Raw genomic sequence first — 20560 nt, 5'->3', positions numbered from 1 at the left:
CTAAAATGAAACTACCCACGCCCCAATCCAGGGCCAGGCCTTCGTTGCGTTTTTGCTGCCCGTGATTACAACTTGTAAGGTCACCTCTCTTGTTTGCACAATAGATGAAAACATATAATTCGAACTCCAGAAAAACTGACTGACAGAGAAGAATTTTTACCACTCATGCATGATAGGTATCAGAGGCACCCTTCCAATATGAACCAACACTCAACAGCCGGCAAGATTGATTTTAATATTTTTAAAAGTTTATTAAAAATTGCCCGATTCTTTTTACCATTGAATATATATATACAAGATTACATGTAGAAACTACAGCGCTCTACAATAGTATAGGATCATTTACAATTTTTTTAACTAGACTAGAAATTATTTTAGACCTATCTTCCCAAACTTCCAATAACTGCTTTAAAATTAGTTTATATGAGCCCCTATACACTGAGACGAGCAAAGTCAAGTACATTTGTTCGACTCTTCGCACAACCTCGTACCCAGGGCCTTTACAGGGGTCGCAAGGGTTTTCTTTTTCATCCTGTAAACAGTCCCAGTGGTCCTGACAACTATTCGTTGACGCTCGTACACATGATCAAACATTTAAACCGTGGTTTGAAGAAGCTGCCGTGAACGCTCGTCTGTGTATATGGGGCTTTGATTATAACATTTAGATACCTTATTAATTAACACATATCACAAGCCTGGACATGCAAAACAGCTCACTTATTTTATAAAAGTTAGCAAAACTGTTATAGGGGTATCAATATTTTTTACTATTTCTATATTTGTAAAAAATTGTACACTACACTAAATTATTTAAATTTACAAACCTAGTAATATAAGGAATAAGTTTCACACATTAATTCCCCACTGCGCACTCCATGCAAATAAAATGAACATATTATTAAAAATCTCATTTAAAATTGGCGTAATCGGCAAAACTGTCCAAGTATTCCTGAACCCCCAAGTGAATGAATTGATATTGTTCCTAAACAGAAATAATTTAAACGGTTGTGTGTTGAAATGTATAGTAGGATATTATGATTGGTGGGATCCAGCTGGCATCTGTTAAGTCTTCTATCACGCGCGGTATATTTGCAACCATTAAAAGTTACTTGGTGCCACGCAGTTCAGGACTGATTTTGTTTGTAACTCTTAATCGCTCATGAAAACATAGGTAAAGGCATACGTTTGTCTCCAGTTGGTGCACTAGAATAGCATTTTCTTTAATCATAAACATTGCAGTATTCTAATATTTCGTTCTCCATACTAATTCAACTACGAATAACTATATGACTATTTGAAAACATACCACATGCTTGACGAGGCCTGGTCTTTGTATACGCAATGCTTTAATAGTTTGAAATACATCCACGACTTGTTCTGTTTTGACTCGTTCTAAAACTGAGCACAAAGCTGCAAGCGTTCCACTGCGACCTTGACCATCACTAGGAAGAAAGATTTCGATATAAGTATTGGTGAAAGTACATTCGTTTTTTTATTATGTTATATAGGCATCACCAACTGCATGTTTAAATTCGCAAATATCATCGCTACTTTTATATTTATACATGTAGATGAGTATGTTTAAGATAATTGCTTAGTAGCTCTGAAAGTTATAAAATTAGCAAAAAACATACTTGCAAACAATCGTGATAGGGCCATTGCCAGAATGCTGCTGCCATTTTTCAATACGTTGGATTAACGATACGATTGCAGAAATATCTGTTGGAACTGATGTTTCCGTCCACGAAAGATGTTGAAACATTTTAATTACCAGGGACTTGTCTTCCTCCTTGGAATATGATAGTAACAGTTAGAATGTCTACGTCAGTCTCGTGACAACGAACAAAAGAAACAGAAAGAAGAATTTTGACGTTCGCTACACTGAAACCCCTAGCCGTAGACGCCAATTGGAAAGTAAGTCCTACAGGTTTTCCAAACCTTAGTTCATATTCCATTATTGCATGGATTTCCATGGACAAATTGTATTAATTTTAATCAGTAAATAGTTGATTTGCGTTTTGTTGTAAACGTTAATCTTAACGTGTCTATTGTACCACAAGAACACCGAAAATCTCAGGACAAACCTTAGTTATTTTAAATTTCCTTTCAACAATATCTTTGCTAAGTTTCTCTTGTTGGAATTGATCTTCACTTCCAGTATCACCTTTCGATGCATCTGACACCAGCTCAACGTTAAACACATCATAATCTTCAGATCCCTCGTCAGGCCAGAACTGCGGAAAATCCTAGAGTAAAAATATTTTTGTTGATAACATTGATAGCAATAATTTGAATGGTTGGTACTAATGGACACTATATTGGAGGTTATCTTAGACCTAAGGACTTTACACGATGGATGCATGGTGTTTCTCATAACAACCTAAAATTTTAGGAATAAACTTACTCCTTCTTCCTCTGTGAGATTTGTCAAAAGAAGAACACAAGCAGAATGTTTTTCATACATCATTTGCCAGAAATCTTTTATTGTATCCTTCAGCGGAGCTTGAGTTAAAACGAATGCGTTTTGTTGTTTGTAACCCTAAATACAACAGCATTTCTACTTACAATGTGGTCGGGAACAATTTTGTTTCTATTAATACAAAAATGGTATAAAAGTAAAGGATTTCTTACATCAACATAAACTGCATTTATATAAGGGCCATCGTCTTTATCATCTTCATCACCCAGAATGACTCGGTCATGATCAGCTGAACAGAGCCAAAATGAAAGGTGAATTGTAGCGAAATCCTATTTCATTCTCAAGTTTTTAGTAAAATGTAGTTTACTCACATGCAAGTATGTCATGGTAGCGATTCTTAGAAGAATTCACTGGATATGTTGCAACAGTAAAAGATTCCTTTGGTAACGAGGGACTGACTTTGTTCAGTGTCTAGAAGAAGACGTATATAGCATACGTTGAACACAAATTGAATGTATTTTATTATGTCGTGTCGGACTAGGATTGCTAGCAGTTTAAAACTCGAGATGATAAATTTTGATGGGATTAAACACTCCTATATTAGTTTCGTCCTTTGAAATAAAAACATATTGAAAGAACGGAACATTGTTAAACAACTGTTACCTTAAATTCAGCCTCGTAGCCAGTAAGTTTCGTTGTTGCGTCTCTGTCTCTTAATTTGTTCATTTCTATGCGTAAATTGTGAGCAGCCATTTGTGTATTCCCACACAAAATAGATTCTAGTAGAGCATCATGACAGAACACATATTGCTCCTGAAACACAAAAAAGGTGGCGATAATAGAATACAGTTATTATTACTTTAAGACGTAATCATGATAATCACCTCGAATCATATATAAAAAATACTAAATACACTCCATTCGCTGTTTTTTACTAGCATTCAGTGCATGTATACGAAACAATAGCTAGTATGATAGTCATTTTAGCTCGTGAGTACCCTGGCAAATTCAGGAAAGTTTAATAAACTCTGGAAAGAAGATGAAACTCAAATGTTCAAATTGAAGTGCTGTATTACCTCCGTCTGAACCATGTACATTCGTCTGGTTCTCAGATATCTAACATAGTTATATATGTCGACAGCCTGTTCACTTTGTATCCTAGCCAGCATACAATCAATTACAATGAATGTACCAGAACGCCCAACACCAGCACTAGAAAGAACATTAATGTAAAGAAACATACAGTATAATATCATTGTCACTGAGAAACACGGGGAAGATTACATCGATAAAATATTGATAAAATATTTGATCCTTAAAATTTAAGAATAAGGAAGGAATCAAGCAGCTGACCCTACACAAGTGCACTGCAGTACAAAATGTAAGAAAGTGGGTTGTAAAGTGTGGTCAATTTTAGTCGGAAAATAACAGCTATAGCGAAACAACCTTCTTCGTGCATGAGGATCGACACATACCTGCAATGGACAGCAAGAGGTCCTGAGTCACGAGTACTATAAGCACGTACACGTCTCTGGAATGCAAGAATAGCAGTAGGATATTCAGGCACGCCATGATCTGGCCACACAGTGAAATGAAATTGTTTAATTTCACGTTCTTCTTCTGTTTCATTCTAGAAAACAAAGCATCATACATTAATTATGTAAGTTGAGATTTGTCTACTACTGTGCTTCGAAGCAGTTTTCCTCCCTTGCTATGAAACGTTAAGCCATGGTCAAACGAGCATGACTATAGTTTTACAAATAAGCAATAACGAAGTACGTGACCGTGAAAACAAAGGATTCAATCTAATATTAGCAATCTAAACGGTTTTTCACGGGAGGAACATTTGCCACGCGAGGCTTGGCATGCTGACGAAAACTGGTATTATGTGAAACTAAAATTTTTAAAAACGTACCATCTTTAAAAGGAAGGTTCGAATCACATAATCAGCATATTGTTCTCTTCGTGTAGCTATCACGGTGATCTCACCATAGACCTCAGATTCCTCAGGCCAATATTTATGACATTTCAACTAATAATATGAACATTTTTAATAGGTTTATTTCAGGTTAACCCATACATGCGACTAAGAAAAGAAATCGTGCACAATTATCACATATATAACACATTTCATTAAGTCGTAAAAATCATTTGGTCATCAGTCATGATAAACACATTGAAAGGACAATAAACGAGAGTCCTCTCTATCCTGCAATCCTTATAATTCTTAATACCATGCTTTCTTTCTCCACGAAATACAAAGCCGCCTTTAAATACCTTGTGTCTTTCCTGTAGATTGGTAAGCATTACAATTGATGAACAATTCCTTTCCCAAACCATTCGCCAAAAGTCATTGAATGTTCCAGGAAGAGGACCTTAGGAAATAAGATGTATCAACAATTATTTTACACATATTACTACAAAGTCAAAGATGAATAATTCCAATAAGACAAGTTAAAATATAAGAATATTGTTATACCTTGGGTTGCGATATATGCATTTGCCGAGTTATATCCCTAAAATAGCATCATAATAGGTAATATTAGGTAATATTCTCTAAACAAAATTAAGAGAGTAGAACCAAGTGTTTTCACAATAGACCTCAATATTACTTTCTTTGGACGAACTGCTTCTGTTTTTATGCTAACTATTCATGCAATCATTCTTTATGCTAATTAGTGCTAAGAAGGTACATACTTGTTTTCGGGTTTATGGCGCACGATAATTGAAACTTACATCAACTAACGAGGCATTGATATAACTTGAATTGTCATCATCATCGATCAGTTTCAAATGAACTCTAGAAACATCATCTAAAAATCACCAAACAACCAGTCACATTACAGTTACACTACACATTAATGGTGAGTTTTTGCAACATCATACTTACATGCAACAATATTGGCGTATCTGTTCTTTTCTTTATTTTCTGGGGATGTGGCGAAATCGCTCGTATACGTCTGGCTCGTTTCCAAGGTCTGAAATAGCAAAGGATATTTTTAAACTTAATGAAGTGCAATTCCTTGGTTATTCGAATATTTCCTCGGTTTCTCATATTTTTGGAAAACTGACTGGTTGGCCATACATAGAGACAACGGAGGAGTAATTTCACAACTGCATGATGTGATGTAAAAATAAATTGAAAATCAAACTAACATAGCACCATGAAAGCTCAATATATGAACATGAACTTGGCAATTAGCAAATACTTGAAAAATAATTCTTACATTGTACTGAATCATAAATCCACGATCATCAGATTTATGAAGCTTCCCGACATACTTTGCGAAAGCAGTTGTAGCCACTGGTGGATGATTGGGATCTGGAGAACCATCTTCCACCTGACCACTTTTTCTTTTTCCTAAATGAAAGAGACTGTTAATTAGACAATGAATCCATAATGAAATAGTGTAAACACAAACGATATCGGACAAATCCGGATTGGAAGCACGTAACGTCATTATAAAACTTGTGCCAACTTACCATGTGTTTTCCTCGTCAGGGGTAGTAATTCTGAATTCATTTTTTTCCGTCCTTTTTTCTCCCCTGTTTCAGGATCTATCTCAATTGTTTGAGGACGTTTTGATCTACGGAAAAATAAATATTCAACACTTCATTCCCTTAGAAAGAATAATGTAAAATAGTTGGCTAGGATTGGTTTTGTGGGAAATTAGTATTATGTCATACAGCAGTGTGTATAAAAACCCGAATAAATTTGAAATAGCACGAAATATTTGAAATAGCGCGAGTAGGCTATATTTTAGGTTATAAAAGGTTTTTTAATATATTATTTAAACTGCACCTGATATAGATAAAAGCCAGAAAAGCGAGAATAATAAGCACAACAACAACCACACTTAAACCAACTGCGAGACCAACAACGCTACCATCATCACTCTCTGCACTGCTACCGGGACCTTAAGGAGATTAAAATGTTAATTAGATATTCATTAGAGATTCTAAAGGCTTTTTTACTCTTTGAAGCACACTGGTGTAATGGAAGAGGGGTGTCTGAGTGTCAAATGACGGGAGAACTCTGACAAAAATGCCAAATCATAAAAAAATTGATAGTACTGTACATTTCTGGGGAATACAAAATTGCAAAAAAGGGAACAAGGAACAACCCGCACTATAACTCTCCTGACGAAGGCTCTTCTTCGGTCAAACGTCAGATAGTGTTTTTGTCTCTTGTATATAATTAAAATGATCAATAACAGCCAATTTATGCAGACATATTATTTGTTTTTTAGTTGTTATATCGAATGATGAAACTGTACCTTTTGTCGATATTTGTAACCGCGGAGATGGGTCTCCATAATTTACTTTCTAAATGTATTAAAATAGGAAATATGATATTAGTTCAGCAGTTTATCGAGTGCAATACGTCTTTTTTACCACGACGAGGAAGGACAATTAAAACGCGGCAGTATATTAACAATTACCTACCTTATCCTTGTTGTATGAAACACCTCTGGTATAAATATTATAAGTCGTGGAAGGCTCAAGTTCAACGTTCTTGTAATTGCCATACATTTTACCATCACCAACAACGAACTCTATATCAATGTTTTGTATCTCAGCCGCAATATAGTAACAGTCCGTTAGTTCTTCACATTTCGCTTCTTTATAACCATATATACGGTTTGGAATACCAGACGTTGACCTTTTTCTTCTTTCTGACACCTTTTGAACGATCACTTGCAATGCTCTGGTCAAACAAAGATTAGAACTGATGAGAGTTTGCAAATGAGATTCATAAGCAATTATTGTATTGCTTCGTCATACGAGATTAATATAAAAAAATCTTCACCATGCAAGCTCAAGCATCGTGCATGTACAAGTCATATACAAAATAAGTACAACGAAGAAGAAAATATGCATACGTACGCTTCAGACTGACTATCAAACTTCTTCACTTGTATCTTAACAGATGTATCTGAAGCTCTGCCCATTTCAGGTTGAGGTAGCGCAACTGGTTCTACGTCGACAAAGTAAAGCATGAAAATTAGAAAATGGGAGAGGAGGCGACGATAATATCGCGAATAAAATGGCTACATTCCATTGAAAATGGACTTACTTGGAGCGAGAGTAGTAGCATGAACAAGATCACCATCATGCTCACTTTCACCTTCCTCATTTCCCGCCACCACCCATATTGCATACTCTGTATTCGCACTTAAGTTAGAGATTATTCCAGACCATTTATCACCCAAAAAGGGTTCTGACTTTTTCTTTGCATTTGATGTGTCATAATAATATACGACGTAGCGATTAATATCACTTGAACCTGAATCCAATGGTTTTTCCCAAGACACGTGTATGTCAGTATCAGTGACTTCTTTAATTGTGGCTTTAGGAGAAGTTGGTGTTCCTTAAAAACATTCCAAGAAGACTGTGTTGCACTATAAAACTTATCTCTCAACTTATGAACGAACGACTGGAATTTCAAGAGAGGATGCATGGGATTCTTGTGTAGGATGCCATTTTCTTTTGCCCCGATTTGCTTAAAATTTTTTAATAGCCTGTTCGCAGACCTACTGTTTGGACCTACGTTTCAGGTGGGATACATAATTCCACTATTTCAATACAACATCGGTTACAAGTACCTCCCCCCCTGATAGAGGCGTATTTTGACTTTCAGGTGAATTGCGTGTAAATCCCAATAAAAAATCAATATATTTTATCAATATATATTTGGTTTCTAAACTAGTCAGAATTCCTGCAGTTTAACTACGTAGTTTAACTTTTCTTTAAAATTGAGTTACTATTGTAATGAAACCAAAAATAACATGGCTATATTGAAAAAAGCAAAAATCCTTACCAATAACCTGAACGAAAATTCCTTCTATGTCCATTTCTTCATTTTTTGCAGTACAATTGTAGAGTCCCGCATCATTCAACTTTAGCGATTTAATAACCAAAGTACTTGCTGCCCACAAATATTTCGTACTGTTAACTATAAAACATTTGGCCACATGCATTAATAAACCCCACATACCATTTATTTTTTAACTACCTAATGGCTTCATTTCGCATGTAATTTCATGCCTATAGTTGAAGCCAAGATTAATACGAAACAAGCTTCGAAACACAGGAATATAAACTTTATATATCTTCTGAAAACACACAAACGAGGCAATTGAGTAGAAGAGAATAATCGCTTGTGTGAATGAATTAAAATTTTTTATAAATATAACTCTAGCTTCGTGTTAATTATTCATGTGTACGTATATTACTACTACGTTACATTACATTCACTAAGTAACATGAACTCATCATTCAATGAACTCATCATTCACTAAGTAACATTAGTAACGTAGAAAACAGTTCAAGCCATTAAATTTTCTAAAACAACATTCCTAAGAACATTGCAGAGAAATGTTGTTTTGGATTTAGCATAATTTCAAAACGTTTATTAGAAGTGGGTAAAAATACCTGATTTGGCTTTATGGGTAATTGCATCGTCGCCTTCTTTTTTCCACTCAATCTTTGGTACTGGTAGACCCGATGCGTTGCAGAATAATTCTAGACGATCGCGAAATCGGAATTTGTTCTCAGTATTAGAAGACCTAATAGATGTAATCTTAGCATCTTGCCCTAGAAAAGAGAAAGCATTGCTTTGCTATACTATATAAATGACAACATAAAATAAGTATACTACCAATTTCAAAGGGGTTTGTAAAGCGGGTACTACATTACAAAGCATTGTTTGGCACATGGAGGTTACATTTAAAACTATACTGGATATCATGAGCTATCCATTGTCAATAAAGAAATACAGATGTTGTTTAAACGTAAGGAGCCACAGTACGATACATGCAAGATGGCATACACGAAAATATGAAATGCAACGAGGAGTCACTATACCGCAAAGATATCGGAGTGTGTAACATTATTAAATACCTCGATCTTTCGAGCCCACCCGGACGTAGCTATGTTTTATAGGGACAAGTTCGGGATTTTCACCTATCCGCGAAAAGTTTTTCAGCAAAATTCAAAAACTTGGCATTGATTCCGCAGAATGTGTGCACTTTCTCTTTCAAGACTAGGGTAGTATTTTAGAGATCTTTTTTACTTAAACTAAGGACTAAAGATTTTTGAGGGAGAAATTTTATACTGTACAAAGTTCTGCAATGCATAACTTTCTAGTATGGTGAGGCTGGACGTACCCTGAAGCTCCTTCTTAAAAATAGGAGACATTATTGTCTATTATTTCTATAAATAAATGCTATGAGCTCCCTGCAAGTATAGTTTGCTGTAATTTCAACCTACCAATACAATTCATGCCATCTCCTCTATAACCTTTTCTGCATGTGCAAATAAATGAGCCCACAGTATTAATACAGTCGGCATTGCGTGAACACTTATGAAGTCCACATTCGTCGATATCTGAAATAAAAAGCAAATAAGGTAAACAACAGAAAACATTTCAGCAGATAACATGTGTTCAAGCACTTATAGTCACAAGTATAAAATGTTTCGGAAAGGTACTAGAAATAATTGCCATGCATGCATTCGTTTGATGAAAGCTATTTATAACAAGAATTTATAATATATGGTTTGAAGACCAACCTGAACAATTGAAACCAACTCCTGTATAGCCTTTATCACATTTACAATGATAACTTCCTGGGGTGTTTACACATTTTGAACGCGATAGGTTGCATAAATTTGCTTGATTGCATTCATTTATATCTAAAATTGAAATTTATAGAAACAATGCTAAATATTCCATAATATAGGCGTGTATTAATATGATGATATTAGTCTATATATAATCTAATATTAACTGATTATAAACCGAGCGTGAGGTCTGTACTGTGAAATATCCGACCGAGGCTTTTTAGTATGGACCGAGCGGCGAAGGAGCGAGATCCATGCAAAAAACATCCGTCTGATATTTCACAGTACAGACGGAACAGGCGAGGTCAATAATCGGTTTATTACATGGCTGAACTGCATGAGACATCCGGGATACTGGTCCAGATACGGCATACACGGACCACGGTGCGGATATGGGTTTTACGGACCGCTCGTCAACCAATCAGAATTTTGAAAAGCCATATGTATATGTATATGTATATATTAATATATATATATATATATAATATATATATATATATATAATATATATATATATGTATATAATGTATATATCAATATAGTTCTTCAAGACAGATGTCCAACAGTTTCCCATACATTTAATATATGCTGTACAATCACGTGATCGATATTTACGTATATATATACTTATATATATTTCCAGGTGACAACCTTAATGATAACGACTGTATATACATATTTATACACTCTGCACATTTTACCCACCTTTGCACATTTTTTTATCACCAGCATATCCATCATTACAATTACATAAATATGACCCAATATTATTTTCGCATTCAGCATTATCACCACAGGCATTTGGGTCTTCCGTACACTCGTTAATATCTAAGAATTAAAACAGGTTTTGTTATACACTTTGAAGGCCACTTACAGACAAATAAATTGCTGTTTATATAAACAACCAAGTCGCATGCAGCTCTCTCAAAGACTCCTGGGTTATACAGACACGCATGGCCAGAAAATTCGGACATATTTAACATTCTACTTCCGCCTAAATTTGCATATGGTGTCAAAATAAAGCTTTGTGAGTTTATAGTAAACTGTAATGTGCACAGTACTAAACGCTAAAAATACACCTTTAGGTAGGTCGATTATAATTTGCCTTAATTGCTCGTTGCAGAGCAAGTTAATCTTAATATTTTTATACAGTATTTCAAAATGTTTTATCAGTATTCGTCCTGCATTTTCAAAACAAAGTTTTGGTCATTTATCACGTTGAATACCATATAAAACGAAAACCGTAATAGCGTAGAAATAAAATAAAAATGCAGAGCCGACATAAACCTTTGCCAGCAAAATATTACCTCAGGATCTTCAATATGACACGAGTTACAAGAAACAACCAGGGCAAATAGCAAAGATGCAATGATTTTCTTAAATTTTGCAAAATTTAAGAATGCGCAATATAATTTATAGTTCTGCAAACGAATAATATTTGAACAGATATGCAAATTTGCTACGGCAATCTGCATATTCCATGTCCGCAATTTCTGGCCATGACTGATAATTCGATAAGACGTTGAAATAACGATACCTCTTTTGAAGAATTACATTAATTTGATACACCTACGTACCACCACAATTATTTTTTCCATCACCACTGTATCCAGGATTGCAATTACATGAATATGACCCCGGAGTGTTATGACATACAGCAAGTCGGTCACATACATATGGGTGTTTCGCACACTCGTCAATATCTAGGAGAAACAAGTTTTTGTAGGATTTACAGACAATAATTACAACGGTATACATTGCTATACGCGAAAGCACGTTCCATACAGGAACACAATTCTCACGCCTGGGTAAGGTCACACCTTTAGAACGACAATTGACGAAATTCTTATTCTATTACTCGAAAAACGGTCATCCGTGATGTTGCGGTGATCGAGTTCCAATGAATCATGTAGGAGTCACTGGTAGTTGATTTGGCAATGATCAAACGAAGATTTACCGTAGATATTTGCATTCACATTTTTCTAAGGGGGAAGGGGTGGTCATCAAACTCTAGATCTTCGTTTGCCGTTAAGAATGATCAGTATGTAGCAAGTGCTTACTGGTGTTAGGGCTGCTTTCTACTGTCGCGTTTTAAAACTCTTTAACTACATTTTGCATAATTAAATCCTAGTTAACTCAGAACTACACGACTCTGTTTGGCATATTCTGTCCTTAACTACAGTTAAACGTTAACTACAGTCCTTTATACAACTGGCCCCAGTATGAAGCAAATTAATTGGTTTATATTTGGTATCCCTGCCGCCGCCGGTACATATAACAATCCGTATAGTAGAGGTACAGTAGAGGCCTACATGAGCGGTCAGAAAGTGTTGCAGATACACACGTGCAAAAACATTATTATATGGACATAGGAATATTTCATGGCATACCTCTGCAAGACCTTCCATTACCAGTGAATCCATCCTTACAATTACATGAATATGACCCCGCAGTATTTGTGCAATCAGCATCACCATGACATGCATTTGAGTTTTCCGTACACTCGTCAATATCTAAAAAATAAAATAAGTTTTGTTACATTTTAAGACGATGCTAAATGGACACTTAGGATCACCCCAGTTCCAGATTCCAAAGAAAATACGGCATTAAATAGTCGAAAATGCCCTGACAGTCATAAGGTCGGGAGACTGTAAAGCTTTATAGCCGGTGTAACTGTTAAAAGTAAAATTTTGCTACATTTCGTCGATTGCCCGATTTTAAGGATGGCTACAAGTGAATATTCACGCGAAATATTATTATCATTAATCAAGGCTATCTCTCTCTAATCCCAGGCTCTCTCTCTCTCTCTCTAATCCCAGGCTCTCTCAAAAGTTGTGCCTGACTCGGTTAAAAAGTTCAGATGTCTAACGGCCAAAAAACCTAGTTAGCCGCGGTTAAATTACATTTTAGATTATTCGAGGCTGCATGTAAATATTCCCGCACGCATTATCGCCGCATTGAACCTGATAAGAGTTTGCAAGAAAAAATAATAATATCGGAGAGGTTTGTATATGAATATGATAACACATATTAAAAATGTTTCAGACTTGTTTGAGAACACTGTGAAAGGTGTTGGGGAATCGGCACTAAAATAAGAAAAACATGTCTCTTGCTGTTAATCCTTTCACGTTGTCTTCTAAAAAGAGCTGCAACGCATTTATGAATGCCTTAAGTAAGAAGTGAAATTAATGTTCACTTTTTTAAAACTTTATAACATTTAAACAATTACATTTATACACCAAACATTGCATGCCACACATGCAAATCATTATTATAATGGGAATATTTCATGGCATACCTTTGCAAGAAGACCTTCCATTACCAGTGAATCCATCCTTACAATTACATGAATATGACCCCGCAGTATTTGTGCAATCAGCATCACCATGACATGCATTTGAGTTTTCCGTACACTCGTCAATATCTAAGAAATAAAACAAGTTTTGTTACAATTTGATGAAGATAATAGTTTGGCCGCTTACAGACCAACTATATGTCGTAGTCTGTTTGCATTTGCGAAACTGAGAGAAAAATTTAATTACACTCGTTTCAACACTACTGTTAGTAAAACACCGACAACATAGGTCACCTGTGTCAGGGTGTTTTTAAGAAATTTAGATCACTGGGGTAAAGTGAGTCTTATAGGATGCATGCCAATGCGAAACAGACACAATTTTTTTTTACATTTATTTACGCAAACGTTTGATTGCTTTTTAATTCCATATATATATATATATATTTGGAATACACTCCTGGGACAAGCAAAGGACCTACCGGGGCAAGCCCAGTTAGACTGTTCACATGAGCCCAGTTACAGGGATTTAACGAAGCGTAAAATGGACTTTGAGGTATTGAAATAAGTCTTTCTAAAACAAAACAATCACATGCTAATGTTAGGATGATTACACAACCACCAGGGTCATGTTATTTACTTATTTCAATACTTCAAAGTCCACTTTACGCTTCGTTAAATCTCGGCAACCTGGCTCATGTGAACAGCCCTTAACAGTCAGTTAAAAATTTCCTGACCTCTGCAATTATTTCCTGTGAAACCAGTTTGGCAAATACAATAGTACGAGCCAAATGTGTTGCGGCAAATTTCGTCAGGACCACAAACGTTCGGCGTTTCGGTGCATTCGTTGTTATCAACTAAATAAAATGAAGTATTTAAAACTATATAACTACAGGCGTCAAAGACTAGACTCTAACTAACTATATACTTCATAATTCGCTTAAACTTAGTTAAAGCATATTTTTCAAAACCATACCATACAGCATACTATTTAACATAAGAAAAATACTACAACTAACAACATCTTGTAAACCCATAAGATTTTGGACAAAAAATTACGGTGATTTTTGGCTGTACCTCGTAACTTGAAAATTTCTCAACTTATTAATGAGCACGCGGCAATTGCAAATTTCAAATAGATCTCAAACTACATTCCTAATGTGCATGCGTTCTACCTCTTATAATCAGGGTTTTTGAACTTGTGGAACAGAATACAAACGTAGTAGAACGCGATCCCTCGACATGTAGCATATTTTTATTTTTCCATACAATAACCATACATACCGCAATTTAGCTCCAAATTGACTGCAGGGCATCCGGTATATTTCTTTACTGTTATATTGATACTTTTTACATTTATTAGTTCTTTAAGTTGTTTATTAAACACAGGCGTTACGTTAAGGAACTTCTAAAATAAATAAGACAAATATGTACGTACATGATAAACCATAAATTAGTTTATATAGTAGGTATATTATACTAGCTTTGCTTTTTACCATCATTTAAGAGCAATAAAACCATGGTTGGACAAGACTGTATATGTGCTAATGTTAATGTTAAATATAATGTTAATAAAATTTTAGGTTTATCTAAAATGTAATCTTAAATATCATACATCTCCTCTTCTAATCTTTTATAGAATCTTAATCAATAGAACTTCCTTCAAATTACGGTACTGATGCTCACACAGATACTACATCAAAAGTTATGAGTACCATGGGCATGGTAGCATATGTAATAACTTACTGGCTTATATCGTTCCCATGCTGTACTTCTTTCCTTCTTATATTCTAACAAAAATATCTCAACATGACATTTCACCACAGTGCCATTCACAACTACATCACCACCAGTCATGGAAAGACTGCTCAATTTAATTGGTTTGGGGAACTCCAAGCTAACCCAGTTTGAAGACCCAGTACCACCAACCCAAGGTTCGTCTGACAAACCCTTAAGACTTTTAGCCCCATGTTGGCGATTCAGACGTGAGGAGATAGTTATGTTGCTGGTTGATACAGGTGAATCTTTGCAATCTAAATTCAAAATACAAACATTGATTGAATAGAAAACTTTTTTTTTTCATAAGATTGTAGGAAATGTAATAATTCTGAATGCTTCAAGATAGATGCTGTCACCAGTGCCAGCTAGCACTACTCATGAATATGGGGGGTGCCATTTTATGTTCCATCGAGCAGATAACACCCCAAAAAAATTTAAATGCTTTTTAAAAAAATGAAATATTTTAAGGCAGTAATATTAAAAAATCTAATGGTCTGTCCCTACTCAACTGAATGAAGTTTTTATTGAATGTTTTTACATGGGTAATTACAGCCTAATAACAGCATTCACAGTTCCTAGCCACGTTTGCATTTATAAATTTGTTCACAATGTAGAAGTTGTGCCAATTTATTTATTGTTTTGTCAACACAACCAGACACATTTGTATGTTACGATTTAATTACCATCAATTTGCACTCATACAAAGAAAAAGGATACTTATACAAAGTGCGATTTTATCAAGCACCTATTTCATATGGTAATGGTATAACTTGGCATTTTTAGCTCCACCAAAACCACCATGAAAAATTGCCTCACGAGCTAACAATGAGAATCAAAGTCTAAAATATTATTAATGGATCATGTTTCAGTATAATGATGGAACTTGTAAATGCTCCCTGAAGTTGGCACATGTAGTTTTGTTTTGCCTGACAAATGGCTGTAGTCAAGGCTATGCTTTTATTAGTACATACAAATTGTATTGACAAAATACAAACTTTATAGAGGCTTGAAGCAAGGTCCGTGACAGACAATTTTAAAATAGCATTGCAAGTTAGAACAGTTGCAGTCACCATGTTGTTGGTAGCATGTAAGTCACACACTAAAACATACTATTGAATAATTAGATCTACCATACTTACATAAAGCAACAGTGTATTTCACATTTTACATATAGTTTTACCTTTTTCGTGATTTTTATCCTGTTAGAGGGCCAAAAATTCCCTCTTTTGTTAATATCCCAATGAAATTTTCCTTATCATTACCATGTACCATAAATAAAATTGTTCATTTGTTTACCGTAGCATTAGCCAGCTGGATAATTGGGAGGGGGAGCGTATGCATAAATTTGTGTCCACTGCCAGCAAAAACAAATAATTTCAACAGCAATTAATAATGCAGGACTCAAATAAATGAATGTGCTCAACCCAAATACAGAGTTAGCTACACCACTGTTATCATTAACATAAATGCAGTTCAATTATTCAATGCATGTACATGTAACATTTTATATATTTTAACTTATGATTTACCTTTCTTTTTATTACATTTAAAATAGATTGAAGTAGGCAACAGGTGCTGTGCTGTTTTCAGACATATTATTCAGCACATGCAGCTATTAAATATGCGTAAACAATCCTCCTTTTGGGTGTTTTCATGAAAAAAATTCAAATAAAAACAGAGGAAAATAATTTCTAATCGTCAGAACTTTCAAATTTTGATTAACAGATCTCAATGATTCACTTAGTTGCTATTATAATGGTGTTCTATTATTGTATTAAATAGGGTTTGCCCGTATCAGCCATGTACTTTCATTTTAACTGATATTGATTTTAACATGACGACGATAAAACATGTTATTATTAATTAGAACTTGATAATAATGAGATACACACTACAAAAATACATCAACAACAAATTACGGCATATATATCTTAGTATATTACTATATACACGTATGTATTTTAATCAAGCTAGGCTGACTGCATGCTTACCGATACAAAATGAAATCCAAAAATAAAACGAGAACAATAAAGCCAACTGAGGCCACATGGCAGCGAAACTATTCATACTTTACTGTTTCTCCATGTAGAAGTCGTGAAATGAAAGCAAACAGTTAACAAATAAAACAATATTGATTCAATGAAAATATGAATCTCAAAATCTCCATTGGCAGAACGGTCAAGACTTCTCCTACACTCGCACGGTCATTTCAACCAATTAGAATCCATGTAAGAGTAATGATATCATGGGTGGAACTATGATTTCCGGTATAGTTCCTCTTAATTCGTCTTTATATGTCATGTTGTGAGACTTCCAACATTGTACAGAACTGTAAGGGATAAAAAAAGTGGGAAACTAAAATAATTTGAGTTTTTATAATAGAAATTATTGAAAAATACATCAATCGAGCAGAAATAGCCAATATAGTTACTTCAATAAAACTGTTCATATAGATTTTTCACTTTTCACGTGGGTCGTCCATTTCAGGACACGGCCCGTGCCAATGTACAAATGATCCTTTATGACAAAAGTTTACTATTGCAATTTTTTAGTATATTTTTGTTAGTCGCTGGGTAAACTGCTAATGTAAAATAGCTAATTCAGATGCTTCAGAGGGTATATTGGGCTAGCGGAAAAATAAACGGAATCATAAGTACACGCAATCAGTTTCTCTTTATAAGGCTTCGATTTTTTTGGCACAAAAACTTGTAAAACCTTTTAATACGTCAAATATAAAGGAAGTAAGTTCACAACGAACCGAAATGAAATTTGAAAGTATCGATATTGTTAGCTGCACGCGTATTTCTTCATATTTGTAATCATAGACTCATAGTTCCGGGTGACACGTTCAGTCAAGACCAATTCTTGAAAAAACGCAATATTGTAAAAACCACAATGCAAACTATCATCTCTTAAAATAGCGCAGGTCTCGAGCTTGCGACAAGGGAGTAGCTTGAACAAACGTTTGTCCAAGAAGGCCAGCCAAGGACGTCCGGCACCGAGGTGAATCGGGTGCTTTCGGCCGGTTGACTAATTATTGTGGTATTTATTCTCCCAGGAGGGCCCAGAATTTTACTCTTCGCCACTGATCAACGGCACGAAGCGCCGTGCAGGGATAGTGATTTCCTGCAATTCCGAATCTGTTTGATTGTTATTAGATTTTTGTCACTATGCTTTATACCTAGCTGAATTCTAGTCAATCAGGGAACGTTATTTTGCATTGGCCCGATTTATGCTAGAGACGGATTATCCGTCTGGATGTATGACCGTATATAAGCGCACGACAAACTATCAGGACGAATTATGTAGATGAATATGTTAAACGAAACAGAATTGCGCGTTTAGAAAGTGCACTACAGGAATTAGAAAATTATTCGAGTGGTAAAAAAGAGCACAAGAGCCGTTTCTGAAGAATTTTTCGTGTTTCGTCCCCCCGTATCTACACCAGCAGATGGATGTTGCGTCAAGCCGAACTACCATTCAAACTATGCGGACAATTCGTTTTAATGGATGATCCGTCTGTTTGCCCGTGTTTACACAAAGAGGAACTAGAAGCTTGCTTGCCCAAATACGTCCAGAAAGATGATCCGTCTCTAGTAAAAATCGGGCCATTGGCTCATAACACAACATTTCGAGTTTTCTGTTGCGGTTAGACTGACTAAGGCGTAATTTTTGTACAGTATGTATCAACGTTCAACTTTGAGGAGTGAAAAAGAGGAAAACGATCGTTAAGGAAGTGATCGTTGAGGAAGGACCCCTTTGTAGAGCCGGATTTTAACAACGTAAATTATGTAATATACTAATGTGTGCAGGTTTATACTATCTGGAGAGAGTTGCAACAACACAATCATGCCATATGCATAGAAGAAATCTTCCACTGAAGAGGAAGGTGAAATACTAAGAATGAAAGTTGGCTCTTCCATAGCAGCAGAACAAAGATGTAGGCACCAGGAACATGAGATACAACATTAAGGAACCAAGAGGTAGAGAAATCATTTCATCTGCATCTGGTTAATTTGATAGGGCTCTGAATAACTGACTTTAGATTCCTTAAAGTATACTGCCGTTTAGCTCGAGTACGGGAACATCGAAGACGACGTTAAAATGGCGAATAAATGGCGTTGCACGTCCATATTTGGGCATCACACCACCTATTCCTCATTTTTAGGGGGTTTTTTAACATATTTTGAACAAACCTTAACATACTGTCCGGGAACCTCTTGTCACTTGTTTCACAGGCCAATACCGGATGCAGGGTAAAGCAGAGCTATGGCCACGATAAAGCTGCTTGCAGCAAATACTAGTTAATATTAGTATCTGGGTACGAAACCGATCAGTGTGACCATATATGGAAATTTTTTAACCAAAGCTGCCCATGTCTAGTTAGACTGCCCCTTCCAAGTAAAAAAGTTATCAGATCTGATCACACTAAAACTGATGTTCATGATGTACTTGCTTGAGATTCCCAATACAAGAGATGCAAATGGAGAGGTTTCGAAACCGAAACTGTGATGCCGCATGCGATGGAAGTTGACTTTGACCGGAAGTTACTCAGTATGCGAAATGATTTTTGATTGGCAATAAATATCGTAGACGATATAGTTTGTAGATGTAGTATAATTATAGGACAAAACAGCTACTTCTCCCTAGATCACCTGAAAATAGAGAATGAAGTAGCAGTATAGGAAGGGTTGGTAAGGATTAGTTGAGAAGAAAAACTCAGCATGGCCTCGGGAACGAAAATGACAAGACCCAGATCCAGTCCTAAACCAGACGTCACTCTTCTCGTCACGCACATCCTCGTTCCCAGGCGCTTTAAATAAAATAAAATATAGGAACACTACAGGCTTTTCACATAGATCAGTGGTTAAACAGAGCGAGCACGCAAGGAAACTCCCCAAAATTCCTCTGACGCGACTCTGACTGACGTTCACCGAGCGATAATCAAACTAATCCACCGATGAACTAACGCGCAAAACGAGCGGCAGTTTGTTGGTAAACGGCGGGAGCCGGGAAGGACTGAGTTATCTACCTAGGGAGCTTGTATCGGTCAATGACAGGGATATTCTATTAGCAATGAGGAATAACTCTGCTTTTTAGCCGGAGCTGAAGAAGAGATGGTGCATGCATCTCTTTGCCTCATTGACATATAAAACTGTACGAAAAACATACATATATGTTTTCGAACCATTTTCTAGAAGGTTTTGGCAAAAAATTCAGCATTATAGCAAATAAAGTCATGAATTCTGGCATGTTGTAATCGTATTAAAATGTATTTGCACGAAGATTAACAGACAAGATAACAATATAAAATAAGCAATCATTTGTTATCATATTGTCATAGACCTTTCAAGCTATTCTTTATTGGCTAGTTTCGCTGGTATAATGTGCGGTTTCTTAAGTGGTGACAATGACAAAAAAATAGTTAAACAAATATTTCGGAAATA

At 35.6% G+C, this 20560-nt stretch overlaps 1 protein-coding gene across 1 annotated transcript; it reads right to left on the bottom strand.

The window, feature by feature from the left end:
- Window positions 1-265: 265 nt before the first annotated feature.
- LOC114530683 (receptor-type tyrosine-protein phosphatase S-like) lies at window positions 266-19529 on the bottom strand. The gene is made up of 35 exons (XM_028552291.1): window positions 19310-19529; window positions 17105-17442; window positions 15081-15367; window positions 14619-14742; window positions 14072-14191; window positions 13341-13466; window positions 12433-12555; window positions 11620-11745; window positions 10748-10870; window positions 9992-10114; window positions 9692-9808; window positions 8855-9016; window positions 8241-8375; window positions 7497-7790; window positions 7307-7397; window positions 6866-7127; window positions 6697-6745; window positions 6222-6336; window positions 5903-6006; window positions 5647-5780; window positions 5310-5397; window positions 5156-5232; window positions 4899-4935; window positions 4697-4794; window positions 4335-4451; window positions 3895-4049; window positions 3496-3631; window positions 3083-3232; window positions 2791-2890; window positions 2632-2708; window positions 2405-2539; window positions 2085-2246; window positions 1635-1789; window positions 1307-1442; window positions 266-982 (listed from the first exon to the last, which is right to left on the bottom strand). Exons 2-35 carry the CDS (start codon window positions 17178-17180, stop codon window positions 908-910), a joined length of 4389 nt encoding a protein of 1462 aa, XP_028408092.1. The 5' UTR covers window positions 17181-17442; window positions 19310-19529; the 3' UTR covers window positions 266-907.
- Window positions 19530-20560: the final 1031 nt, after the last annotated feature.

This window comes from Dendronephthya gigantea, unplaced genomic scaffold, assembly GCF_004324835.1.
Source record: "Dendronephthya gigantea isolate DGI-Jeju-01 unplaced genomic scaffold, DenGig_1.0 000001F, whole genome shotgun sequence".
NCBI classification, from domain to species: domain Eukaryota; kingdom Metazoa; phylum Cnidaria; class Anthozoa; order Malacalcyonacea; family Nephtheidae; genus Dendronephthya; species Dendronephthya gigantea.
This window is presented reverse-complemented; position numbering and strand designations above follow the sequence as displayed.